Source organism: Kryptolebias marmoratus, linkage group LG4, assembly GCF_001649575.2.
Source record: "Kryptolebias marmoratus isolate JLee-2015 linkage group LG4, ASM164957v2, whole genome shotgun sequence".
NCBI classification, from domain to species: Eukaryota; Metazoa; Chordata; class Actinopteri; order Cyprinodontiformes; family Rivulidae; genus Kryptolebias; species Kryptolebias marmoratus.
In genome coordinates, this window is record NC_051433.1 from 11,939,473 (window position 1) to 11,967,342 (window position 27,870).

The 27,870-nt window shown below is 41.8% G+C and overlaps 2 protein-coding genes across 8 annotated transcripts in view; one reads left to right on the plus strand and one right to left on the minus strand.

Moving 5' to 3' along the window:
- The window catches only part of LOC108231332 (SLIT-ROBO Rho GTPase-activating protein 3), a 33,624-nt gene extending 17,924 nt beyond the window's left edge, over positions 1-15,700 (minus strand). For 2 of the 3 annotated variants that reach the window (XM_017408324.3, XM_017408322.2), the window contains exons 1-4: positions 15,388-15,695; positions 7,109-7,304; positions 3,171-3,333; positions 1,608-1,670 (exon numbers count right to left, since the gene is read on the minus strand). In XM_017408324.3, coding sequence (XP_017263813.1) covers positions 1,608-1,670; positions 3,171-3,333; positions 7,109-7,304; positions 15,388-15,454 — 489 coding nt within the window. In that variant the 5' untranslated portion in view covers positions 15,455-15,695. Of the gene's footprint in view, positions 1-1,607; positions 1,671-3,170; positions 3,334-7,108; positions 7,305-15,387 lie in introns of all 3 variants that reach the window. The other variant, XR_003038823.2, reaches the window with a different exon arrangement.
- A 3,329-nt stretch (positions 15,701-19,029) lies between these two features.
- Positions 19,030-26,484, plus strand: ptgis (prostaglandin I2 (prostacyclin) synthase). Of its 5 annotated transcripts, none has more exons than XM_037975086.1 (11): positions 19,030-19,346; positions 19,487-19,670; positions 20,753-20,876; positions 21,006-21,181; positions 21,269-21,415; positions 21,527-21,639; positions 22,218-22,393; positions 24,057-24,222; positions 24,491-24,672; positions 25,599-25,750; positions 26,177-26,484. In XM_037975086.1, exons 3-11 carry the CDS (start codon positions 20,847-20,849, stop codon positions 26,337-26,339), a joined length of 1,305 nt encoding a protein of 434 aa, XP_037831014.1. In that variant the 5' UTR covers positions 19,030-19,346; positions 19,487-19,670; positions 20,753-20,846; the 3' UTR covers positions 26,340-26,484. The 5 variants fall into 5 exon arrangements, with proteins under 5 accessions (XP_037831014.1, XP_024859931.1, XP_037831016.1 ...); XM_025004163.2 differs by having other exon boundaries at positions 19,031-19,186; XM_037975088.1 differs by lacking the exons at positions 19,030-19,346; positions 19,487-19,670 and adding an exon at positions 19,691-19,840.
- Positions 26,485-27,870: the final 1,386 nt, after the last annotated feature.

Genomic DNA, 27,870 nt, shown 5'->3' on the forward strand with positions numbered 1-27,870 from the left:
CTTTGGTGTGATTGTAGTCTAATTTAAAGGATGAATTTAATGACATGATTTTGGACAAACTGGTCTTTTTCTGCTTGCTTCTCTGTTCATTTTTACACGCCTGGTAAAGTGATTAAATGAACACCAAATTGCAGATGAACCATAATGTCACTGAAACAGAAACGCACTGCGATGGCTGACCACAGCCGCAGTCTGAGGCAACAAGGTGAGAATTCCTGCCACCATCTTGGTAGGTGCTGCGTTACTGCCAGTATGGCAACAACAAAAGAAGCAAGAAGCCCAGTGCTATGCTCATCATTTCTACCCTTATCGGAACTTGAACTTCAAAGAATGTGATATTGCAAATGTCTTCTTTGGAAATATTATAGTTTAAAATATTAATTATTATGCCTGGGCTTGTCATTCTCTCTAGACTAGAATGCGATGCTGAGGGTAGAAACACCAGCTAACATCAAATATATCATCAATACTAGCAGCATATTTTCTCAATAATAACCAATAGTCTACAAAGCCATTTGACCCATTTTATGGGTAAAATGTATCTACTAAATAATCACGAGTTACTGTATAGGCTAGATGTAAGTTATCCTTGTCAAAATGCTGAAATGTATGTTATATTAATCCCCAAAATTTCCAGAATCATGAGGAAAAAAGACCAGATTACATAAGTTTAAGTTGTTAGTCCAAGTGCAATTAACTAAAAGACACTGGTAGCAGAGTTCTGGTTAGACTAAGCAGACATTTAAAGTGCTTAGTTACTTAAAGAGCACTTATGTGCTGGTCTGACTCATTTTACGACGGCAGCTGCAGCTCGCCAAGCTGGCGTTTTGCCACCACTAACGCTTAACCGAGCCTGGTGGGAGATTCATAACTGCATAATATTGTGCTCTGTTTTCACAATATGGATGATATATGTTTATCAAACTAAATAAGGTTCCGTCTGTGCCGTTTTGGATTGATGACAGAATACAGCATGCACAAGCCATTACTGCGTGGCTTTGACATGTAAACAACATACATTAACAGGCGCAGCACCTAGCAAGATGGCTGCCGTCAGTGGCCATTCCAGTGTATTTCTTTTCCAGAGTATAATGTTCTTTTTTCGAAGATGGAGCAAGAATAAACAGAACTGTTACAAGTGTCACACATGTAAACTCCTCCAGATATATAGCATCAAATGTAGAGTAGACCAGGAAGTAAAAAGGTAGCTCAGCAGGTGTAGCGTTTGCTGAAGCTGTTCCCACAGTTCGTGTTTACCGCAGGGACCTCTGCAGCACAGAGCGCCGAGTCTGCTCAAAGCGCAGCCAGAAGCAAAAACGCATTCTCCTTCAAACCGCGCCGAACCTCACATCACGATGAGGAATGTAAATTTTCCTCTTTTTCCACCACCTCAGCAGGAGGAGAGACTGGCATCTTTACAGGCTGCTCCGTTGATAAGGCATATCTGCTGCGTGCAGAGTCAGGCCAGCTGCTTCACAGGTTGCAGACTCGGAGAAATTACAAAAAAGCTTCGCGGTTCGACTGACGTGCCGCAACCAGCCAGCGCATGGCAAAACAAGCAGCGTGGCACGGGCAGAATAAAAGAATGTTGGTACTGAAGAACTCACTGTGTAAAGCTCATTGGTGACTTTCACCAACTCTTCATGCATCTGCACGCCGATATCTTTACTCTGTGGAAAAAAAAAAACGAGAGATAATTTAAAAAAAACACCTTTATTGGACAACAAACATTCCAACATCTCAAGCTAAACACCGACTCATTTGTTAGCACGAGGAAAACTGCCATGTGAGAAAGCTCTGAAAGCCGTGTGCAGGGTTCATTTTAAATGTGCTGTCATTACTCTGCGGCTGAGAAGATCTAATACAATGCCCAAAGAGAACGGGCAGACAAAAATAGAACAGTGCAGTCATTGCAGAACGGTTCCCGTAGCGGAAAGTCACAGCTTCGGCTCAGTTACAGGGAGTAAGAGCGCATGATGAATCGGACACATCCCACAATAGGGCTTGTAGCCAAAGACGGGATGGAAGAGAGGAAGGGGGGGGGTGATGCAGTGGAGTGTGACTCTGGAAATCCTGTTAAGTGGATACTGAGCAGCGCTTCGCCCAATATATCCCGTTTTGCTGTCACCTCTCAGAGACCACTTGTCAGAAGAGCAACCTTGCATTTTCACATGCGACAGGAATAAAACCTCAGCACATTTGCTTGGCTTAGAAATCCGTCTTAGCCTGTGCCAGAGGTGAATCATTCGCCTTCGCCGCATGTGTGGCTCGTTAACGGCGAGACTGCACTGCAGCTGAACCGGGATGCTAAAGCAGAAACAGGATTCTTGTCTCTGGGAACTCCGTCGTCGTTTTAGCAAACAGTCGTCAGTAATTTCCACTCGGCTGGTCACAAACCTCCCAACTTCTCCTTGAATGATATTAATACTGCTCAAAGAAAAGAGGGGGGAAAAAAATAAACTGCAGCTCAGATTGTTCAAAGTGACGTTCAGTGAAAAAGGTTATAAAAAGATGAATATCTCACCTATCCTATCATAGGTAGCCTGTGAAAAACCTCAGTTTGAAGAAACAGACTTTAATCCCGACCAGACTGACAGGCTAACGGCTAATCTAAGAAGGATTAGGACTAAAGTGGGCTGCTGCTGCCACCTTGAAACAAGTCTAGTCTCAAAAATGTCATGGACGGTTTATGTGAACACCATTTTATAAACCTTTGCACCACTGTCAGTTTTGCAGTGGTGTGGTAGTCTGGGGTATGTCTAGCATAAAAAAAAATATATTTCTGCCAGAACAGCTGTGCAATGTGAAACTGACCACGATTTAAAGGTTTATAAAACTGCATTTGCATGAACTGCTATAATTTGTTTAAGATTAAAGTCGTTACGAATTGGCAGCGATACACTTTAGCCGTTAGCTTGTTGATCTATTCCGAGTTAAACTCCAAACTGAGGTCATTCAAGGAAATTTCTACAACAGGTTAAGAAATCAATTGCTCATAATCTGTTTGCACTTTAAAAAAAGGGCAATTCAAATAAAGCTTATTATGCTTATTACGCATTACTGTTAATGTGGAGCATCAGTGATGAGCTGCAAGCCGTCGGCTCATGTGAACACGTTTGTCGGCAGCAGGCACAATTGCGTGCTCTCAGCCGTTTTATTCACATTCTGACCTTTTTGAAAAGTCTGATGACATCCTCGCCTACGTGCGCCAGCCGGACAATGACGTTGTTGTTGTAGATGTCGCTGAGAGTGGCGTGGTCTCGGCTCTCCCGTCGGGTCTGGTCCAAAACCAAATACCAGCAGTTCACGGTGGACACGAGGTTTTGGTCTTTCCTGAAGTTGTGAGGGGGAGAGAGAGAGATTTGGTCAGCATTTTAAGCGAGACGAATTCTGAAGAATTAATACTTCCAACTACTTCTGGCTACAAAAGGCAGCAAGAGTCCAACAGAATGATTAACGATTGATTGAACTCAGATCAAAGTGCTTCGTTTCCATCATTTGATCCCCCCGCTGTGGGTCTTTACATATTAGAGATCAGGAGGACAGAGGACATGAGAAGAGGGAAAAACAGGCAGCTCCACACACACACACACGCAAGACATGCTGGCTGCCTCTTTGCTCATGGGAGCATGTGAGTTCCATTATCCTCACACCAAAGCATTTGTTTCTCTTCTTCTTCTTGTCTTTTATTCTGTCTTGAAAGGATTTAACACTTTTTTAATAAAAAAAAACCCCCACTAATAATTCTATAAATCATTTGTTTTGTTTTATGCACAGTCTGAATAAAGTGTGAGTAACACAATGTTTTGCTGTTGCCGGTACGAAGAACGACGTTACAGTGAATAACTTTGACAGTCCGCATGTTTTTGTTGACAAGAAAACCATTCAAGGAGGTATTTCCGGCCCAGAAAAACCTATTTTTTTATCTACAGAACCTTTTGTTTTTCCATTTTATGCAAGATCAGAGTTGATGTCCAGTGAGTAGTTTGTACAATTTGTCCGTCATCCTGTTTTGTTATCTGTGCAACACATAACCAAATTTGAACAAATGCAAACAGGTTTTAGGAACAAAAAAATGCACTTTTTATTGTCTGTCAAAAACTACTCTTTTTTTTATATTTCATTACAGTAAAAGAATCCAAGACAACACAGGTTAAAAACTGGATCAATAAGTCCTGTTGGGTCTTTACTGGATATTTTTGTATTTCTAGGCTGTTTAAAAGTGTTTTTCTGGGGGAAAAAAAAACAACAAAATGCCTTCACTTGTTTCTATTTTTCTTAATTTTAAAACCCAAACTACACACTGTTTTGAGATATGCCTAGTTTGTACGCTCTCCTGTGTGTTCACAAGGTGATTTAAGGATTATTGAAGTTAAAATGTGTCCAAATTTCCATTTTCGTGATGGTGAAAGGTTGCACATTGGTCTCGTATGGGTTGAGAAACTCTCTTTATTCTTGAACGCTAACTGGAAAAAAAAAACAAATCTTGATGAAACAAAGAGGTTCTGAAATCCTCCCGTATGTCTGTGACTTTTTATATGGCTGGAGGAAATTGTGTTCACTGTGGAAAGAAGTTCAAACAGGTCTCCTCTGAGACGTGACTGGATTAATTATTGTCTGTGCAGTTAATGTTAAGTAAACTAAAAGCAGACTTTTTTTTTTTTGCCGTAGCTGAACTCTGTCTTCTTTGTGCACTTTGATGAAACTCAGACGGGGTGAATCACAGATTTAGGTGTTATTTTTGACTCAGAGGTTAAAAATATAAAATAACACTGAAAGGAGTAGCATTTCCTTTTTTTTCTGTCAAAAGCTGCAAAGCTGTGCTGATTTATAGCGTTACAGAAGTACATTTAAGTCAGTTCTGTTTATTTTTCCACCTTCATGAAGCTCACACTGATCTGTTTCTGAACTGTAACGAAAAACAGAAGAAAGTAGCGTTAGGCTCATCCTGGTTCACAGAATTATGCTAATTATTATCATTATTAGGGTAGAAATCAGATGGATTTTTGTATTTTTTGGGAGGATAACTCCATTTTTTCTTATATGCTCCAAACCTAAAGCAAACTGAGTTCATATTCATGTGAAGTGTCATTTTTTTTAAACAGTTCATGTCAATTCTTCAAGCTTTCTGCAGTTTCTGAAGCTGCTGCACTGAGTCATCAGAGGATGTTGGAAGGAAGATATTCTACCTTTTCATTTGCTGCTGTGAACTAAATTAAGGCTTGTACTTTAGTGCTGCTAGAGGTAACCCAGTAAGCATGGAGTTGACGTTTCATTTAGCTTTTTGAATGTATTTTTTTTATACATCCAACTCAATGAAAGCGAAGTCTTCAGGCCCGCCTTTGGAGCGGAGCAGGTGTTTGATCCCAGACGTGCCGTCAGCCGTCTAACCTGTAAATGTTCGGCTGCTCGGGAATAAGAATGAGACTTTAGCATTCAAGGCACCAACGACATGATGTGGAGAGGTTTATGAAAAACGACAGAAGGAGGTTTTGCACTTGACAGCCTACAAAAAGGTACATTCCTTGTTTCACAGCTCAGTTAAACTACTGTTTATTGTCAAGTCAGCACACGAACTGGAGCCATTAAATTGTGGTAAACACGGTGAACGCACATTGGTTTTTTGTTTTTGTTTTCAAATGTGCATAAAGTTCAGAGTCAATGAATCGTTCCTGTGGTGGGAGGTTTTGTAAAATGTTTCCTGTCAATTTCCTGTCGATCTTTTATATTCCAAGTTGCTTAAAAAAGCAAAATCTGATAAGGAACTTTAAGGGCACAGAGCGTTATCTGATAAAACTCTGCAATGACGCTGCAGGAGTGAAGACCACGCAGTTCCATGAACGATAAGTCTCCCACCAACCTCCTCTTCCGAGTCTGAACGCAGCCTTTGACGGACACTTAAAATGACGAGCATTTAATGTGACGGAGAAATCTGGGACAGCTGGGGATGTGTGTGTGTGGGGGGGAGTAATCCAACGCAACTTCTTGCAGGAGACTCCCTCTGAGGGGAACGCTCCATTAATCAATGTCCTCGTGACGGGAGCTCTCAGCCGCGATTACGCTTTACGTCCAATTGGCCGGAGAGACCGAAAGAGAGATGGAAAGTCCAAACGAATGGGAGTAAAACTGCCTACGAATCAATTACACCAACTGAACTGTGGTACTCAGCATGAATATTTCAGCTCTTACACTACTATTCCAGTACTACGGAACATAAAAAAAATATATATCTGAACAGAAATAAAGCTGACTGCTTTTGAAAACGTTGCTAATTTTTTAATATATTTTGATGTATTTTTGGTTTATGAACTTCCAAAAAAGCAGTTATAAACAGTTTTAGTGTTTATATTTGTGCCATCAGCTTTTAAGCCTTCTACAAGAACAAAAACATACTGATAACTGAGTCTGAATCTGACTGTATTGCATTAAACTATACATTTCTTTAGATTTGAACTGGATCTGTTAATCTGTTAACGTGCCCTGAGCTGACTTTGGTTGAGAACTGGTGCTAATATTTTTATTCATGTTCAGTGATTCATATTATCAACCACAAGGACACGAGTGTGCTGCAGGCGTGTCTGGGCATCACCTCCAACACGCTGCAGGGTACATTTGTTTCATGACCAGGGATCGGCTGGCTCACGATTAACAAAGAAAGAAAGAAAAAAAAAAAAGAAACTAACATTAAAAGACAACTGGAGCAAAAGAAAAACCAGATTTGGTTCCTTCTGAAGATCCGAATTAGTGACTTGGTGCACCATGAAGATGTGAGCATTTCAGCAGCAGTTTAGTGAGAAGATGTTTGAAAATGAAAAGGAAATGACAGCCATGGAGAAAAGAGAGTGTGTGTGTGTGTGTGTTTAGATAAAGAGTCTGACCTAGTTGGGAGAAACACAGCAGCCTGAGGCCGCAAGCCTTCTTGGCCCTGGATTCATTTCAGGTCATTTCCTTTTCCTTTTATCCCTCTTCCCTCTTTGTTTTATTATTATTATTATTATTATTTTATCCCTCCTCACTTTTCCTCTGCGTCTGCAGCGCCACAGATCACTGCGACACATACACTGCAGCCGTTTATCAGGTAGACGCATTCGGCGCCGCCGAGACTCACTTGAAATGCTGGTGCTCTCTGGAGGTGCGGATCTTGGCGGAGTAGCGCTCGGCCAGTTTATCCAGGCCTCTGGAGTACTCCAGCTGGAGCTCGGCCTTTCGGCGGAAGAACTCCTGCAGGTCCTGCAGCAGCTGCAGCCGGGACTCGGACTGTTGCTCCAGACAGCGGAACTGCTCCACCAGCTGATTGCGGATTTCTGCACATCAGAACGAAAGCATTATGTCAGTTATTATCATTATGTCAGCAGTAAACCCACAACTTTCCAGTAGGTTAGTGCAGAGGTGAGAGCAGCTTTCGACCAGCATAAACACCAATAAAAAAAAAGAACAACAATACCACAACTGGTGAAAACGAGGCGTCAGAAGGCATTTGTCTGCTTCTATACATGCATGTGTTTGTGTGGGCAGGGTGGGGGGTGGGTGGAGGGTGTCTGCATGCTGGGGCAGCTCATGTGCATACAGTATGAGATGCATGTCTGATGATCGCAGCAGACAGGATGGAAAATTCAAAATAGGTCAGCTTCTCAAAATGCATTGTGCTGAGCGAGCCTTCAGACGAGTTGGCTTTTTTTGTTTGGTTTTTTTTTCCCTCTCCTCCTTTTCATTTCTTGAATAAACAAATTGTAAGAACTCTTGTCATTACATGATTGTGGTGGCTTCTTTGAGTGTGAGGTTTGAAAACCAGCTGCTCCCGATCACCCCCTCAGAATGAGGAAAACTTCTGTTTTGCTCAAATACTTCAAAAGTACAACTGATCTGATGTTGACTGTAAGAACATATCTTAATCTGAAAAGCGATGCTTGAAACAGATACAGTTCTTCTTCCAATAAAAGGTGTAAATTGTTGTAAATCCTTTGGGCTTTTATCCAGACTTCACCAGTCAGTGTCCAGGAGACAACCAGGGTTTGTTTTTCTACCGATAAAGACAACTTTACAGATTTATCAAACTGACAACAGCTAAAAATAACTACTGACTCCATCCTGAGAAGCCTGTATTCGTTTGGCTATTCCTGAATAATTCCAGGCATTTCAGGTCATAAAAATCACCCCATGAAGTAAAAATACCACTTTTCCAGAGATCAAATCCTACTCTACATCATCCCAATAATGTGACTCAGCTGCCACTGCATGTGAACCATACATCATCCCTAGACTTCAGTGCTGTGCTACATTCGTAATCGCAAACTCGACTATAAATTCTTAAAGTCAACAGAAATCTACAAAAATCCTCAATAAACCAGCATTCGGTTTGTTCTTATTTACGAAAGGCAGACATTTCCTAAACAACAACACCATAAAATGATTTTAATGATCATTTTCCTGAAACATAATTATCAACGTTCTACATCGTCTCCTTCTACATTACAACACAGCTGTTACAGTTAACTTTAATTACATGAGATGCACCAGTTAAATGGCTGGTGCAACTCAGAGTTAGGCATCTGTAACATCTGTAAGGTGTTTAAAAGTGACGTCAGAGGACGCACAGGAGGCGTAACAGTTTGGCAAAACGGGCGCACAGACCAGTCGGTCTTTTAGGGCACCTCACCGATTGGATCCGCCCACGTCCAGGAATGAAGCGAGCAGGACGGAACCAGAAGAGGCTTGCTGCTTTCAGGTGCTGCTTGTGTGACGCAGGTCTCCTGGACAACATTTCTCTCTTACAACAAGGCGAATGAGCTCAGTGTCGCGACTCGGTTTGTGTTCAGTGAAATATTTCAAAACGTCTCCCGTTTGCCCCAAAACACAGCTGAAAGCCACTGGTCTCTCGTCGCCCCGGTTTGCCATCGTTTAAAACACCAGAGGTTTCTCCTCTGGAATGAATCTGTACTTTGTTGTTTTGGCATTTAAATCCCGCGGCTGGGCGGTTGCGGAAAGCGTGTGTCATCACTCGGTCACATTATTCAACTGTGACCTACCTTTTCAGCTCTGCTAACCCCCCCTCCCACCTCACTGCCTCACTGCCTCGATCCATTCAGAAATCCCACAGAGGCGGCCAGAAGGTGCCTAAATCCCGGCCTGGGGTGTTTTGTGGAACAGCCTAAAGGCAACCAAAAGCAAACTGGATTTTCTTCTGAAGTTTGCCCAACGCTGACTTTCCTGCTAAGGCTAACGATTTCCATTTGAAGCACATTCAGCATATTTTTGTAGGGTTTTAAGTCAAAAAATTAAGTTTAACCAGAAAGTTAGAAGTCTTCGTTTTATTTATTCCACCTTTAATTAAACAGGTAATCGCTGATCCTCAATAGAGACCTGCTTCAAATCTACGTACAAGAATGTAGCTACGAACAAAACAGTCAGCACAGCCCTTACTGCAATTAAATAAAAGAATCATATTTTTTTTAAAAAGAACAAAACAGTTAATTATTCTTCTTACAGAGAAATTGGAATCTGCAGGTCAGAGCTTTAAAAATATTCTAATCGGTGCATTTCTATTAATTAAGCTACCTGTGAGGTTCCACATGTGGCTTTCACACAATCCCCGATACACACAAACAATATTTCCTCTATCTTGAACGCAGTAAGAGTAATGTGAGATGTCTGTAGAGTCTGACTGTTGTGCCCTGAGAGGAAGGCTGTGAATGCAGCAATAAAAAAGGTTGCCCTGCAGAAGAAAAAGCCTTTTTTGAATTCCAAAAATGTCTCAATGTCTGCGAGTAAAAATGTGAATGGAATGGGCGAGCAAAGACGGCAGGGAAACAAAGTAAATATGTAGTCCCTTGATATGTGGAGAGGAGGACATGTCCCTCTCCGGGTCCCCACAGTTGCCCAGTTGCCTGGTTACATGCCTCCGGAGGCATTTCAATGAGAGCAGGCCAGTTCCCGGCTCAAACAGTCGCAGCAGTCAGTCTGTTTAGCATAATGGCCAAGGACAAGGGCAACTTACTCTGCTTCAAAATATGCAACAAACAGCCTCCGATGATGAAGGAGGCAGGAATCAAGTTCAAAACCGAAGGAACTGTGATGCGTTCCTAAACTAAAGTATAGCACAATTTGTTTTCAATGACTAATAGCCCCACAGTGGCAAACAAACAATCAAAAAAAATGGGAGCACAAATCGAACCGACTTTGCTTCAAAAATTCATAAAGAAACAGATTTGCCGTATGTTCGTTCGCCCCGCTGCGTGAGGCGTTATTTTTAGATCCTAAACTGTTACGAGTGCCGCTGCACTACTTTGAATGAATGATTCAGGCCTTTGCAGAGTAACGCGTAATTACACAGGAGCTCGCGATGGCTTCAATGAATTAGCAACAAAGGAACGGCTCTCAAAAGCTTTCCCATCTTTTTGTGAAGAGGAATGAAATGCCGAGTAACATGCCCTACCCGTTCCTGTGCTCAGGAATGGTATGTGTGCTCCACACCCAAAGCCTTCTGGAAATTCACTGACAGCATTTTAGTCATTAAATGCTGCCCTATGTTGTCGATTTATCCTGGCATGCAGAGAAAAGCACTTAAAGAGCACAATAACTTCCAAAATTTTAATCACATAATGTTGATTGATGAGAGGCAGTTCACATGTGAGAAGATTTTGAGTTGTTAAAGCCTTGATGGCATAATTGCTGTCAGAGTATGTGCTGCCAGTGACTCTCAGCTACTTCCACATCAAACTTTAGCTCAATATCTGTAAAGCTGACCGAGTTATGGACGTTTTTTGGAGCTGGCTAACGTCAATTAGCTGTGGTTTTTGCTAAATTTTGCTTAAATTCATCAAGTGGTTTGTGAGATACTTCGGTAACACTGTGGGCAAAACCCATTACTGTCAAACGTTGCTTTTCTGCAGCAGGCAATAACTAGATTCAGATGCAACCCTTAAAGGAAATAAACACATCGGTGGCAAACCGGGCTTCTGATCATTTATTTCCCTGCGCCACTGATACTCTGACGCTTGTTTCGTAATTATCTGATCTGTTACTTGCAAAATAATAGCTCCATCTTCGACTGAAATATCAGTCATCATAATCTATAGAGTCTTATCCTGTTTAATGACGCTGCCAGAGGTTTATAGGGTGAAGCTGCCAGCCTTTACCGAGCTGTTATAAAGCTGTCATGCTGTAGCGTCAAAAGGACACAGAGCTGCGGCGCGTTCGTGGCGGCCATACCCTCACATCGTGAAACGAAAGAAGGGAAAATATCGGTCATTGTTCCATTCCAGCTCGCATGCTTTACTGCAGCACAGAGCATCAAATATCACTCAGTGAGGAGTCACTGCGACCACATTCACTTGATCAAAGTAGCCGAGCACAGCTATTGGAACGGCCAACAGCTGTGATTGATACCGAACGTGGGAGCCGCACAACGCAGAACCTAGAATGACATAATTTGGTACAAATTAAAGCGGTGTCCTGTGAGCGCTCGTCTTCTGGATGGAGTCATGACGATGGTATGCTTTTACAGCCCTTTTGCTTGACTTCACACCACGTCATCTCTCACGCCTGGGAAATGTTCCTAACAAATAAAAGCATGGGTTTTTGTGTAATCACACAGGAAAAGGCAACATTTAGAGGTGCCGCTCAGAGCCGTTTTCTCTTCAAAACGAGACAACACCCCGATGTGGACACATATCTGGCCGACAAAGCAACAAACAGCAGCTCGCACGCGTTGCCAAGACACAGACAACAAAGATACCGTGCTTCTGTTGAAACGTGACCCTGACATTTTAAACCAGTGTTGATCAAAGTGATTTTTTTTTTAATGATGAATTCCTACAAAGGGTGGGTCTGCATGATCCTCCTGGAATGCGTGATTCCAAAGTACACTACAGTGTTTTAATACTCATTAATAATGATAGAACATGGAAAATATAGCACCAATTCTATCAGTTATACAAATAGTACAGGGAATTGCTTTTTCACACGTAATAACAGACAGAAATCAGTATGTTTTCAGAGCTGAGCTGAGCAAATTCTTCTATTTTATTTATTTTTACCAACTCCAAATCTTTTGAAAAGGTGCTAAAGCACTAAACTACATTAAAGTTAAACACGGTTTATTGATGATTAGGAACATCTTTTGACTTTGTTGTATTTTGACATCAAATTAGAGACACGTCTAGCTGGTCAAATTCACACTCAGTGAGAAAAATGTTAGTTCAGCTAGAAACAAAACTGCAACTCAGAAAGGCACTGACACCGAGCTGATCGCTAAGAGAAAGGTACTTGAACAATAGTCACAGAATGATCATTGGACACAAAGCGGCGAGCAAAACGAAGAATCCACCATTTGCTGAAAAGTCAAAACGAAGGAAGTGGTGAAGTGCACGAGATGTGATTGATAAGCTGTGAAGTCAGCAAACGAGCTTTATCGGAGGCCAGCGCCTGTGTCAGAATAAAGTCCTCATTGCGCCCAACCGATCTAAGCCCCCCCCCCCGTTAGCAAATGAGCTTAAGATGTCAGCTTAAAAGCTTTTCCTGAAACTGAGACGGGAGATGGAGCTGTGATGGCTCGGCGTAGACCGCACCGAGTCCAACAAACACAGACGGGAGACATCCAACCACACCTCGGAAGACAAAACACTCATCATACTTTTCATTCCAGGCACATGTTAACAACTTTCAGTCATATAAAGTCTACGTACACACAGCAGATGTGAGGTCTTAGTTAAGTATATAATGTAAATATATACGTATAGATCTTTGTCTTTAACATATTTACACCTTCTGACTCCTGTAACTCTACATTTGCCTTAGGTAATTTGCTTATTGTTTTAAAGAGCATTACTAGTAAACTAATCTCAAATATCTATCAGCTATTTGATTTTTAAAATAAACATTTTTTTTAAAATAAATGCAACCTTATTGGGCAGGGGTTAGCTGAATCACTTTAGCCTGGTTTTTAGCCTGAAAGTCATCAAACAATTAAAAAAGGGCTGGCAGGGAAATTAACAATAGGTCACTAATGACACTTGTTTTTCAGGCTATGATAATTGCTAAGCTAATTGTTTACTGGCAGTAGCCATACAGGTTCTTCGGTGTACCTCAGTCACAATTAAATGTATAAAAGAAAACTAAAATAATTGAGTTGGCAAACACCCCTAAACTGCATGTACTAGTAAACACAAAACCCAAGCACAGCCTTCCATAAATTTTCTGTTTGGACTTCGGTCTCACTGTGGGCCTCAGTGATAAATATATGAACACCAACAAATAACTCGTGGCTTTATCGTTTTCAGGGACCCTTATGGCATTTTTTTAGACTGAGGGTCTGAGCAGAGCCTCTTATTAAACTATTTGTTTGCAAAGCAAGAGTAGAATCGCCAGACAGAAGCGAGAGTCGTCCCTCCAGAGAACCATGCTGGAAATCGCAGAGCTCCTGAGAGCGACCCATTCTTTCACAAATGTTTGTAGAAGCAGTCTGCATGCCTAGCTGCTAGACTGTATACACCTGGAGCCATGGGGTGGATTGGAACACCTGAATCCAGTGATGTGAGTGAGCCCGTGAATACTTTTAGCAATAAAGTGCATGTAGAACTACTAGCTGTGAACCAAATGGTAATTTTGAATGGTGAAAAAAAAAAAAAAAAAAAAAGGTAAATCCTCTTAAAAATATGGTAAAACTAATCAGCCGTTATTAAAAGGTGAACCTTTATGTTCGTTATCGCCTGAGTGCATGTGTGTTTGTCTGTAGCAAAGCAAAAGAACTCACGAACCAGTGGACAGATTTGAATAAAACTTTCATGAAGTAACCACTAGATGTACGTCTACAACTGATTAGGTTTTACTGTCAACCCGATTCATGATGGCCACCACAGTCATCTGACCATAGGAAGCACAAAAATGGCTAGGAGAATGGGTAATTTTACAAATATTGAGCTAAAATTTGGTGTGGTCATGGTTGAGCATTACCTGCAACGCATACTTCGAGCACCACAAATTGTGTACTATATTTACTTCAAACTTTGCTGTTAACTCGGTCTGTCTATCTCATATATATCTCATAAATATCTCATGAACTGTTGGACGGATTGTAATCGGTGGCTGCACACAGAAAACTCACTGACATAAGGAGGCAACCCAGTTCAAGATGGCTGCCACAGCTAGTCCACCTTAGCCAACGCAAAAATGGCAACGACCCAGTCAGTGTTACAACCAGTGAGCTAAAAATTGGTGAGGTAGTAGCCCAGAGTCATCCTCAACGCAAACTCTGAGCTTTCTCAAGATCATGCAGAACATCATTTGACAGGTTCGACCAAAACCACTTCCAGCAGGAGACGATTAGTTTCAACTGGCAGGAAGGTGACGTGCAATGTTCCTTCAAGTAAAGGATAAATGCTAAAAAAAAAAAAAAAGAATAAAAAGGGTTTTATTGCCATCGCATGACTGTCGACAGTATTTCGCTGGAGCTACAAGGGAGAAGCACCTGTAAACAAGCTGATCATTTACCGAATCGTACCATTTACCCGATTTGAGAGCAGTCACTCTCAGCAGAGGGAAAGTTCAGAGTGACATAAAACCACAGTGGTGGCGAAGCTGGTGCTGAAAGCCGAAGCTGCCTCGAGAAGACTGACAGCACAGCCATCCACATCCTGCATGGTCGGCTCTCCCCTCTCTCTACGGGCGGCTCACTCAGTCACGTATTTAGTGTCAGACAGTAAAACCCTTTCATGGTTCATAATTCATACAGACAGCATGCATTATTCAGGGACTTTCTGAACTGTTGGTAGTGTGACCTTCTCAAGCATTCCCTCTTATATCACACTTTGTCCTGGAGAGACAGGGAAAAAAAAAAAAACACTAAACTTGCACAGATGATCACCAGCAGCAGAAGTTGTTTGTTTGTTTGATTCTTTATTTTTCATTCCTCCTGCCTAATAAGTCATGCAGAGCAGTGCTTTTAAATAGACTTGATATGTTGCTTATTTACTGTTGGAGAATTAGTACCAAAATAAAAAAGGAAAGGAAAGAAAAATATTGCCCAAAGGTGCACTTTGAAGCAGACTGTGAATTTCCAGCTGCTCCCATGGCCACACATGCAAGGCCGGGCATGTTGCTGCTGCACACAGTCATCTGCAGTGCAGAGACAGGCAGCCTGGGCCAAGTTGCTGCTTAATTGTTGCCACTATTTTTCCCCCCACTATTAAACTAAAAGATGTGCCGCTTTAGATGCATTCGCGAGAGCAGGCAAAACAACAACAGCAGCAACAAAAATAAATAAATAAAACACATGCAGCTGTCCCACCCCACGGCACTGCACCTAAGGGGAGCCACAGAAAAGCGATTGTAAAGTTATGCAAGGGTGTATTCCCGCAGTGGCAATCCAGGCAGGCCTGCACGCGCACCAACCTTTCACTTGGGTCTCATATTCGGCAATAATCTCTTTGTCCTTCTTGACTTTAGCCTGCGATGACATTTTGGGGCGGCGCGGGTTGTGCAATCGGTCCTCGGGCGGGAATCGGCGCGTGCGTGGCCACAATGCGGCGATCTGAAGCCGCCCGCAGTCCCTCCCCGGTCGGACCGAGCGACCATCAGACGGCGATCATCGCCGAGCAACGTCGGACGCGCAACTTCGCAGGTCTGGGAGTCCTCTGGCGACGTCGCCCCGCTGCGCTGCGTTTTAAAGGCGACGTCGTTTCTTTAAAGAGAGGAGGTAAAAAAAAAAAATACTTAATGATCCTTCTGACCACTCCTCCTCCTCCTCCTCCTCCTCCTCCTCCTCACCAGCACTCCTCGGTGAACCACATGCTCGTTTCACGCAGATGAAGCGGAGCAGCGGCAGCCTCATGTATGAGGTGCCGTTCAGGACAACATCCGACGCTGTCCAGTTTCAGCGACGCTCAGCAATGTTGCTGCAGATTTGGCTGAATGTGTGTAAAAGACTCCTCCCCTCCTCTTCCTCAGCTCCAAGCTCATTCTGCCCTCTTGGTTTGAAGGTTCTCCTTAAAGGCAGCCTGTGTTGTGTGTCGTCTCCTAAACCAGGAGCTGAAGGAGCGCAGGAGTAGTAATGATTCTCAAGATTGTGTTTTCTTGAACGTGAACATCATGGGAACTGAAGTTGTAGACCTAATTTGGAAGAAGTGGGGAAACAATGTGTTCTAGAGGGCCATTTTCATTCAGAAAACATGGTTGATGGGTGCAGTTATTTTCACTTAAGGTTTCATTTGTGTGCCAACCTGAAACTAACTTTTGCTGCATCTTGGTGTGAATGCTGAGTCAAAATGCTATTTCTTTAGCTGTTGATTGGTTTTATAAATATGTGTTTTCTGGCACTGTGAACGAGTTAACAGCATATGATGCACTTGGTCAAAGTATAACAATATTCCTTCAGCTTTGTTGACATGTTGCCTTGGAACTGACATTTGTGACAACTTTTTCTGAAAAAAAAAAAAAACCCCAGCAACTTTAGAATCATAATAAGAAATGAATGAATCAGACCTCTGGATGTTGGACACCTGGTAACTTTTCTTTTGTAACAGTGAGTCCCATCATGGCTCAGGTATACCACTTTGGTTTTATCTGTAAATGCATTGTCACAAACTTGTTTCCCATATCTCAGAGCTCTGGATTTTTTCCCGCAGGAACTGCGTTTAATGCTTTTCACCTGTGAATAGTTTTCCTCGCCCCACATTATTAGTAAATGCCCTTCCAGCCCCTCTCAGAGTGATTGGCAGCAACCATTGTTTCTCTGAAATCATTACTCATGTCGTTCTGCCTTCACTTTTTTTTTGTTGTTGTTGTTGTTTATACACCTCTAAATGCCCCGAATCAGAAAACTGCCACAACATTTACATACCGTGGTTCTCATGCTTGTTGAAGATCAGTTCATTGTGTGTATTTAATTAGCAACCAAGACGCTTCCTCCCCTTTTAATTATTATCAGACATGATGATGGTGGAGTTTCCACACACCTCATTTACCTTTTAGTTCTTGGTAATTAAACAACAACGGGATGTCTTCCTGCCCATCTCAGCATGTTTCTACTTGACTTTTGAACCTAAAAGAGACAGGATTAAGTTTTACCAATAAAACTGGCTGAGTCAGAGTCACTGTTTTCTGTCCCACCTTAAAACTAAAAGTGATTCTCCGAGGAACGGCCAACACAAGCATTTCACTTAAACACTCACAATGGGACGAACTGAGCTTTTACTCTTTTTATAACACAACATCTGTGTCTCTTCAGCGTATCACTTTTATTTGCAGGTACTGTTTCAAAAAGAATCAAAAAGGAAGATTATTACTTCACAAATATCCAACTGAATAAAAAGAGACGTGGATATTTCACAAATTGCAGATTAGCTCATTGTTACGATGTTAAATTTGCAAAAATCAAAAAATATTGCTGGACAAAAATGATAAAAATCTATTTTGGGTTTTAAAAGGCAACTTAATTTCATTGTTTTCTAGCCTGGTAAAAATAAAATTGTTCCTACTAATTGTACACTACAGGTAGCTAAAGCAGAAACATTTTCCTGAAAACTCTTTCTCTGTTTATGTGTTCAGTTAAATACAGGTAAGTTGACCGGCACTGGTAAATCAGTCTTCTCAGTAGCAACACGCTAATCTCTCATCTTCAAATCTCCCAAAGTCCCGATTGGGTGTAAACCGGAGTAACTGAATTGGTGAGAAGATTGGATTTTTACCTGAGTCAACAGATTCACAATTTCTGCAAATCCTCAGAAAATCTGCTCGTGACTTGTGCGTCAGTGATGAACTCGGAGATGTCAGATGGAGAACCTGTCAGCTTCCATCATCGCTGACCTCCTGATAAAAGGTGATTCACCGATTCTTGGCCTCAAAGTGATAGAAACTGAAAAGATCTGTAAAAACTGCGGAAACCTTCAAACCAGACAGAGTTTTACTGGAGGGCTGATCTTCACACAGTTCACAAAAAAAAGATTAATTTGTTGTAAAAGAATGAAACCACCGAAAAAACACTTCACAATCACGACTGCCTGCCTTCACAATGAGGTTATTCCGGTTTCTACATATCATTTACAGATTCATTCAATACATGACTTTCTACCTTGTCATCTGTTTATTAAACAAAATACATGATCAAAATAGATTTAAATCTGATAGTTTATGTAACCTTTCTTGCACTGTTCATTCATTAAGCTGGTCAGTATTGGATTACAATAATGTCTTAAATAAACTAATGAAATAAGAGAGTAGTTAAGTTAGTTTTGTTAGCTTTAAGAAGTGTAAGCAGGTTAAAATAATATGCTATAGGTTAGATTACTCATTATATTTGTCTAAGCGTTTTACAAGAACTGATTAAGCACTTTCTAAAGATTCAGCTTAGCCACACGAACTCTGTCTTTGTTTTTCCTGGACATACTTTTTTTCCTGGTTCGAATGGTATTCTGATAATAAAAAAACAAGAATACATGAAACCAGAGTAGTGTGATATTAGTATTTTGGTAAAATCTTCAATACTGCAAAGTTCAAATTATTATATAATAAATGCCTGAGTTATAGAAATGCTAACTTTATCTTTAAATGTGTGATATTATTATTATAGGATTCTATGAAAACATAAAATCTCCTTTGCCCAATGACTGCGTGGAACTGGAACCCTTTGTTATCATCAAAATTATGAACTTTTTGGGAACAATTTGATGTTTGCTTAACAGAAAAGACTTGACCATTGTAAATAGTCGATTTTATTACATTTAAAAACTCATTCATCCATGTTGTGATATCCAATCTTTTTTTTTTTTTCTTTGCCGCATGTTGCACTCCTGCCAAGATTTCCAAAGGCAAAAGCCAAACATTGAAACAGTTCAAGACCATTCAGGTCGTCAATAAAACAGTGTTTGAGTCTGATTATCTCTTAGTATCCCAATTTAAACATGATTTTATCTGTAGCCACACATTCGCTCGTGTTGTACGAAGCTGAGTTTGTTTTTTGCAGAAATGTGAATTTAACTTGCATCCTAGGAACTGTAGTTTCCCGTTGTTTCCACACGGGTCTGTTTGGGGAAAACACACGGAATGTTAGCTGTTAGCAAGTTAGCGGCTAATACGCGCTACACGACAGTTTATTCTGAGTTTATACAGTTTGTTTTTCCTGTTAGCATTTTTTTAATGTAACGCAAAGATGTATTTTTTTAGTATTTAGCTTGTGGCTCGTTGTCTTCCAAAGGTAATTAACTTTTTTCATGTAATTCAGAGTAAAATTAGCAGTCAACAAAGTTATATTTAAATTCCGTTTATGGCTTTTGTGATGTAAAATGTCAGTAAATTACCGACAGATTCTTTTTGCTTTTATGCCAACCAGCAAACCCAGCTCTGGTAAGATTACTGTAAGTGCACGACTCCCCTCTGCTGGTTGTTTTTTATAACAACTAAATAAATAACATTTTGCTGATATTTATTTTGAATGTATTATGCATGCATTGAATGTTTTTTTTTTAAATTTCTTTATGTGTGTTCTGTCTGCAAGATCTGAGTTGCTGGCAGTCGTTTTGTACACAGGAGATCCCTGACTTAGTCATCATCCTGTCATCTGGCTCTGAGTGAAACTGGAAGTGTGTGCGCTCCTCCCTGGTTTCAGTGTCAGACGGTGTCATCGGCTCAGACTGTACTTGTTCCCGTCACACTCTGCAACTCATCTCCATCAAGGAGAGGTAAAAGTTTCACAACGCTCGGGGGGAGAAAAAAAAAAGCCGGTTGTTGTCAGGAGGGGTACTTTACATCATCAGGCCGTGAGAAACCAGCGAGCCGGAGTTTTGTTTTTATCTCCTGACCTCATCTAATAATTTAAAGATGACTTGTTTGACGGATGATATCACAGCTGGTATGTGACTTTTCTACGAACCTGACAGGGTGAGAACTTAGTTTAGGCTCTCTGACAGCATTGTGAAAGGTGTGGCGGACTGTAAATCCAGCTCCGAACCACAAAAAATCAATTGTCATTTAAGTTTTCTTGCTGTTTTTTTTGTTTGTTTTTGTTTTGCGGGACTTCTTGTGAGCACACTGTGGTTTCTGAGGTGTCTGACACTGTCGACCCAGCAGTGTTGGGTAAGACTTTGTGTCAGCAGCCACACCTTTCCACGCCTCCTCTCACAAGTGGTAGTTACAGCTAAGCCAGGCTCAGAACTATAAGTACGTTGCCAGCAGCTAAAGAGTAATTATTTACAGTACAGCTCAAGTGTCAGACCTTCAAGGAACATGCTGTGGATATTTCTTCTCCTTAGCGTACTGTTTATGCTATTTCATCTGTACTGCACTCGCTCAAGGTAAAGCTGATGTTGACTTCTTTGCAGATGTACTCCATATTTCTTTGTAAAAGTTTACCTAAATATGTGTCATTCTGAGGCTGAAAGCAGCTTTTACTAATTTATTATAGACAAGCTTTTGGATTGTTATTATTTAAAGTTAGGGTAGTTTAATTCTAATCATCAGTGCATAGGTTTTCTGTAAGCGTATCATTTCATCCAAGCTGTAAAAGGATGTACAACACAGCTCTTTTTTTTAGTTTTGCTTTTAAACAACAATGACAGACTGAAACTCTGCTTTCCCTTTTACACCGTAGTCTACATGCCTTATGGCTTTTTTTAAAACCTCAGAAATAAAAGGCCTTTTTTTATTTTTGCCTGCCTTCATGTAAAACTTCAAACCTGTTCGGTGAGATTTATGACCGTGTGAAGTGTAGCTATGCAAACCATCAGGCTGCCATAATTTTGACGAGTTTCCTTGTAACTGCTAGGAGGAAGAACGAGCCTCCCCTCGACAAAGGGCATATTCCATGGCTGGGTCACGCTCTGGAGTTCGGGAAAGATGCCGCAAAGTTTTTGGCACGCATGAAAGAAAAGCACGGCGACATCTTCACGGTGAGTGTGCATCATGACTAAACTATTTGGAGCATAATATTTTCCAGAGCAAGTCTTCCTCTCGTCCCATGAAACTTGGAGAGAGAACTATAATAAAACCAAGCCACTGACTACATCCTGTCCTGTTAGGTCTGTGTCGCCGGGCACTATGTGACAGTGCTGCTGGACCCAAGCTCCTTCGACGGTGTGCTGGGTGATACCGTCAGCTTTGACTTCAGCCGCATCAGAGGCCAGCTCGTCAAGCGAATCTTCAGCCTGCAGCTGCCGAACTCCGACCCTGCGTTAGAGAGAGCGTGGATGGAAACGTAACGACCCTTTTCGAGCCAGTCATTGGTGACGTTTTAAACGAGACTTGGGGCTCACAGCGTTCTCTTTGCTTTTCATTCTTCAAGGCATTTTCAAGGTGTCAGTCTCCGGAAGCTCAGCAGCTCCATGAGCAGCCACCTCTACAATCTGCTGGTGACCAACCGGAACTCCTGCAGCTCCTCGATGTGGACAGAGGATGAACTCTTTGGCTTCTGCTACAGCCTTCTTTTCAGGTAGGAGAGCTGACGTCTTTGTTTCTTTGTTTCTTTGTTTATATAACACAGCATGACAGACAAGAAGTGTGTTTTGTTTCTTTTTTGAAAAAACTTCCCTCTTGTTGACAGAGCTGGATATCTTACATTGTTTGAAAAGGAAGATAACGCAGCTGCGGTCTACAGGGAGTTTCGAAAGTTTGATGAGCTTCTCACCAAACTGGCTCGATCTACGCTGAAACGAGGTAAGCTGGGTTTTAGTTAACCAAAGCTTAGTTCAGATCTTGCAGATAGCTCTTTGAAAAACCTCAGTTTGGAGAAAGAGAGTTTAATTCTGACTGAATCGAAAAACCAAAGTGGATTCCTGCCATCTTAAAACAACCACTGCTGTCAGTTTTGCAATATTTAGTTGTTGTTTTTTTTACAAAGATGTCTGTGGTTAGTTGTAAATGTCGGTAGCAACAAGTAACTGTAGCACATCTGGAGCAGCCTGGCAGAATATCACATCTGCCAGTATAACCATTTAATACAAAACGTAAAGATTTCTAAAATGAACTGTCGGCCTGGTCAGTTTCTGGTCTTTTTGCTGATTTTCAGTTAAACATGCAACAATGTGCATTTTTACTTATTATTAAAAAAATCTGATATGTCAATATGTACTGTTGGTCGTTTGAAATTTGATTTACCTAATTCTGTGACCTGGTAAGAACCTGATTTTGTTTTGTGGAAGCAGAGAACCAGAAGAAGACATTCTTTCCTTTTTACCACAACTCTTTGTCTGCTTCGTGTACATTAGCCTAATTTATTGTTGCCTTGTTAACAGAGGAAGGTAAAATAGCCAGAGCGTCCCAGGAGCAGCTGTGGGAGCTGCTGTCGCCCCGATGTCTGAACGAAGACTCCGACTCCTGGCAGCAGAGCTACCGCCGCTTCCTGCGGGAACAGGGAATGGATGCAGACGTGCAGAACAAGGCCCTGCTACTGCAGCTGTGGACCACCCAGGTCGGTGCTCCTCCATCGCACAGACAGAAATCCTAAACAAAATGACACACGCAAGTCCCAACACCGACACCCAGATACTGAAACTCAAGGCGTACCGTCCAGTCGCGTGTTTGCCATCCAATCTGCCGCCTTAAGCCTGCTAACAGTGCGGAGCGGAGAGGATTCCTCGCTGCTTGCCTCGACCTGCTGCCCAGATTAGATTTTCTTAGGCAGGTTTCAATCATGAGAATCAGTTTCACTTGACTTCTTTTAAGGTTGAGTAATCACTTGTGTAAACAGTGTACGGAGGAAATGTGCTCGTCATTGAAGTCATTTCCTCTTTCTGTACAAGTGTCTGGAGCTGGGCTGTGTGTTTAAACTGTATGCATGACATAGATGTTTAAATACACCAGCTAGTACTAATCCTGAAATCCGATTATTTATTAACTCTGGGATTGCTCGCATGTTCAGATATTGTTTGTTCAGTTTTCAGAGCGCTGCAGAGCGAGAGATTTCTGGTGTCTGCCGTGTTGATGTACGTAGGTGTGAACCCAGATTCGTGGCTCACTAGTCCAGACAAGTTCCGAGCAACATGGTGTCATTGCACGTGGCTGCCAGGTGGGGGAGAAAGTGAGCCGTTTTTAGCTGTGGAAGCCTCAGCCCCTGCGCCGTTCTCGCTGCAACAAAGCTTAATCAGCCTGCTCGTCCTAAGAGACGCCGCCGGCGCCCAGGTCTGTTTGCCCGTTACCCTGAAAGGTGGGGCTGAAGGAGCAGAGTTCGAGTTTTACGATGAAACCGGCGCAGCACGGCAGAGACGAGCGAAAGGTCCAGGAGGGAATCGGGCTTCTGCATGTGTCACAGGCGGGCTGCCGTATTTGAGGGTGAAGATTAATGCTACAATTTCACTAAAACCACCTACATCATCAGAAGTTATGCACAAGCAGAAGCAGCAGTGTGCTTTCCATTTGCTAACAATCAATTTTATTGACTTACACAAACTATAGAAGGGCTGAAAACATGAATTAGTTATTTAAATTGCAAGAGAGACTGATTCAAACTGTTGTGACACCAACCTCCCCTCTTTAAAAGAGCCCCTGGTTATTTAAATGAGTATACTATTGCTGTCATTTGTAAACAAATTGTTGTGGACACTTGTAGTTAGCTTATCTTAGCATGTTGATTGGGAATAAGAGGAAATAAATATCCAACCCGTACAACTGATCTAACACTAATCATACTTCCTGAAATGGCCGATCTGTTCTAGCCAGCCTTATATCAATATGAATCTCGTAATTTGAAGACCTGAAGAGGGCAAGGAGGCGATGTGCACCTCTTGTAGCTTTTGGGCTTTTGCCCTGCTGTCAGTGGAGAGCTGACCTGAGACGTGCAGCGGTGAGAGGAACAGCTCCCTTAACCCACAGCAATTACTGTCTGACAGGCTCCGGCGCCTCCCTCTGTGAGGCTGACAGCAGTCTCTGCAAAGTGTGGACTCATTTACTGCCTTCTCCTCCCGTCAGTCACATTCAGACAGCAGCATTACAGAAAACTTCAGTCTGACAGGCAAATAATGAGAATTCTTTTCATCTTGTGTGCACACTCTGTTCATTTGGGCTAAATTAACACCAAACCTGAGCTCAAACCCTAAGTGTGTGTGTGTGTTGTGTTCGGTGCGTTTTCCTTTCAGTGCAATGCTGGACCTGCTGCCTTTTGGATCCTCGGCTTTCTGCTCACTCACCCCGAGGCAATGGAAGCTGTTAAGTTGGAGATCAGAGGCCTTTCCACTCTCCAGAATACTTCCCTGCAGCGGCCGGCCCTAAACCAGCTGGAAGCACAGCACACACCTGTGTTCGGTATGAAACTGCCTTTTCTGTTGCTCATTTTTGCTTTTCCGTCTTTGGTTTAATCACTTCAGCAAGATAGAAACCAAAGCCCCCTTTTGACTTTCTGGAAACGAGCAAATGACCTTTGAATCAGTGAAATAAAGATCATCGTTTTCATATCTTCATATTGCTTCGAATGGTTGTACGTCTCCAAATTCCGCCCAGAGGCACGGCTGATTTAAGCAGCGTCGACGGCTCTCTGACATTATCCACTCTGCTGCCTTTTCCCATTTCTCAGACAGCGTTCTGAAGGAGACCCTACGGCTCACCGCCGCCGTAATGATCAACAGGGAAGTGATGCAGGAGAAGGTCCTGCGCATGGCCGACGGAAGGGAGTACCTCCTCAGACGGGGGGACAGAGTGTGTCTCTTTCCCTTCCTCAGCCCTCAGATGGACCCGGAGATTCACCAAGAACCACAGGTACACAATGCAACACGTGGATCCAAAGGGTTCTAACACAGGGTCCGATGAGAGCAGCTGGAAATGGAGATCCACCATGTTTAAAAGTTAAATTTAGGGACGCTCCGACTGCTCGGTAAAAGATTTTCATCTTGCTGAGGGGCTTTAATTACCTTGTCTTTTGCTGTTGAACTTTATTTCTATAAATAGCTCTTTCCAATAACATGGGGGGTATTATTAGATTTCCTGTGACAGAAAGCAGAGCCTGTAGCCCAGCGCTGTTTTAGGGACTAATGGGAAAGTTTTTAATAAGTTTTATAACGACCCGTGATGGACGGGCGACGGGTCCAGGGTGAACCCGCCCCGCTGAACAAAGAGAAAGCGGGTAAACGAAATGAACGGATGAAGGGAACTTTCAGTTCAGGCTGAAATGTACAAATTTCACTCATGTATAAAGGTTTCAACCTGCTGAGGGACAAACAGATGGAAACTAGCCTCAGGCTGCAGTCTGGCATATTTACTAATACTTGTTCATTCATGTGTGCTGTCCCTGTTTGAATTGAATTAATCTGTAAAAAACAAGTATGATGCCTTTGATAGATCGTAGCGAAAAACATCAGAATCAGGAGGTCAGAGCTTTACAAAACTTCAATAAGTGCATTTCTAATGAAAAACATATTTTATTCTAATATTTTTAGCACATAAGGTTGGGAGGAAGGGTTAAACAGTGTGAATTAGTGCCATAAGGTAATTAATACTTGTCATTTTAATTCCCGCTAATTTGAAGCTCATGAGATTATCAGTGAAGTGCAATCATTTGTTTTGTTTATTGTTTGCCTTTGATGATTAGAATTACACGTTCAGTTGTTATTATTATTACCAGAGGGCCCAGGGACGTGTTTGCACGGGTTTTTCTAATGACCCCCACGTCTCCGTTTGCTTCCCAGATGTTCAAGTACGATCGCTTCCTCACCCCGAGCCGAACGCTGAAGGACGACTTCTACAAGGACGGGAGGCGCCTGAAGTACTACATCATGCCCTGGGGCGCGGGGAGGAACAGCTGCGTCGGGAGGGAGTTCGCTGCCGCGGCCATTAGGCAGTGAGTTTACAGCCCCCCACCCACCAACCCACCCACCCCCTTCGCGCATCTCCGAGTTCAAAACGGACGCATCTGTGATCAAAGAGTTTTTCGGCGGTTTCATCTCGATTAACGGAGCCGACCAGCAAAATCCATCTTTGCTCAATATTCGCCCCTTTTATCATCCCAGGCCCGCTTTCATCTGCTCTGTCATCATTAGCAGCAGGCCGTGAAGTAGTAATTACCAATACTCTGTGGTGAAATGTTTGAAATAAGCTTAGGGGCGGGTCTTTATTATATCAGGCAGAAGGTTAAAGGTCAGTTTATCTAGGACATGTAGACTTTGAGAATCTTTTGCTCATTTTTCGGTTTTAATCAGAATGATTCACGCTGATTAGTGCGTTTCCACAGTTTTATTTCCATATTTCCTTATTTCCACCTGTCCAGGTTTGTGTTCCTACTCTTGACCCACCTCGACCTGGAGCTGTGCCACCCCGACGCTAAGCTTCCCCCCGTGAATCCCAAACGCTACGGCTTCGGGATGCTGCAGCCGGACGGAGACCTGCAGGTCAGATACAGACTGAAGACGACGCGGAGCGCCGACCCTTAAAGCAGTTTGAAACGTCCTGACTGAAAAACCTTATCTGATTTCAACGTTTTTAAGTGTGATGCTGCGTTATTTATTCTGTCTCATATTTAATCTGCCTTAAAGCTGTGTGTGAAATAATATTTATAATAAAAAAAACAGAACTGAGTCAGTGTGTCACTGCCAAACAAAGCAGCCATTTTTGTCCTTCTGAAGTACATTCACTCATTCATGTTACCTATTTTTAATACATATATCATTTAGACTCTTTTTAGTGCTTCATTATCAAAAATAACTCAAGTTTCTATTAAAATCGGTGTTAATCACGTCATCCTATTATCATATTATTTGAGTATTTACATTGTTGATCCCTAATAATGAGCTGACCTTATTATAAATCCCCCAACAATGAGCTACGGTCGCTAAACATCTTTCACAAAACAAATGAAATCAACATTTGGACTAAAAACCATTTACCGTCTGATATGGATGCAGAAATCGCTGAACTCCATCTTCCTCCATCTCCTTCGAACTTCTAACATGTTTTAATTTTAATAATCTGGAGGTCCGAGTCTTCAAGCCGTCTTCCTGTCTTCCTAAAACCAACACAATGTTTACTCGAACAAACAGTAATTTGTAATGGTACACGTTTTACTGCGTATGTCTGTTTCTGTAGCTGTTGGTCTGAATTATAAAGCCAGGCCTTTTTTCTGCTCTAATCTGTGATTTTCTTCATCAAAATGAAAAAAATCTCAACCCTTTTCTTCGGTAAGTTAAGAAATGGAGCCTAAACAAACAATTAGAAGTGCTGATATGAGTCTAGAGTTTATTTGGGTTTTTTTACAGATGCTGTAACAACAAAAACAGCTGATGGAATAAAACCCAACAGGAAGTTCAGAAGATAGGACAAAAAAATTAAATAACAGGCAACAATTTCAGCTTTAAAAAGCACAATCTGCACGTTAGTCCGTGTCATACTAAGAATTTAAACTTTCAGCTTGTTTTTTGAATCAAATACTGATCTTGACATATACTGAAATACATCTATCAACTACAAACAAGCCTCCTAATTTATATTGTTCTCCGATTAAGAGAAGAGGAAAAATAATTGCCTCATTTTCTTTTAGAAAAATGAACGAAACCAGGAAAGTTGTTTGCTCACGACATGATAAATAACTTCCATATTTGTTTTAAATGCACATTATAAGAAGGGGTTTTATTTATTGTTCTAATAGCTCTTTTTTAGGTTGATATATTGAGTCTGCACAGAATTAGTTTCATCTACAAATCCCAAACTTTTCCTGGTGTGACATTTATAAGTTAATAGATAAAAATATTCCAGCATTTTTTCATCCAATAGTTCCCTAATTCTGCAGAACACCAACTGATTTAGGTCATTTCTCTTGGATGAAACTAATTTCCCACAGATCTGGGATCTAATGTCATGTCTGAGGCACTTTTTTGTTGATTTCAGCCACATTTAAATGTCATGTGAAGATGTTCGGGGTGAGGCTCGCTTCCCTTCCTCTCAACATCTACGACGCCGCTGGCCTCG

Excerpts from the sequence above, each read along its gene's own strand:
- ptgis (XM_017408410.3), top strand. The coding sequence starts at position 20,215 with ATGCTGTGGATATTTCTTCTCCTTAGCGTACTGTTTATGCTATTTCAT. Across the intron at positions 21,640-22,217 it reads TCGATCTACGCTGAAACGAG|AGGAAGGTAAAATAGCCAGA; the intron begins GTAAGCTGGGTT and ends CCTTGTTAACAG. Across the intron at positions 25,751-26,176 it reads GCTGCCGCGGCCATTAGGCA|GTTTGTGTTCCTACTCTTGA; the intron begins GTGAGTTTACAG and ends CCACCTGTCCAG.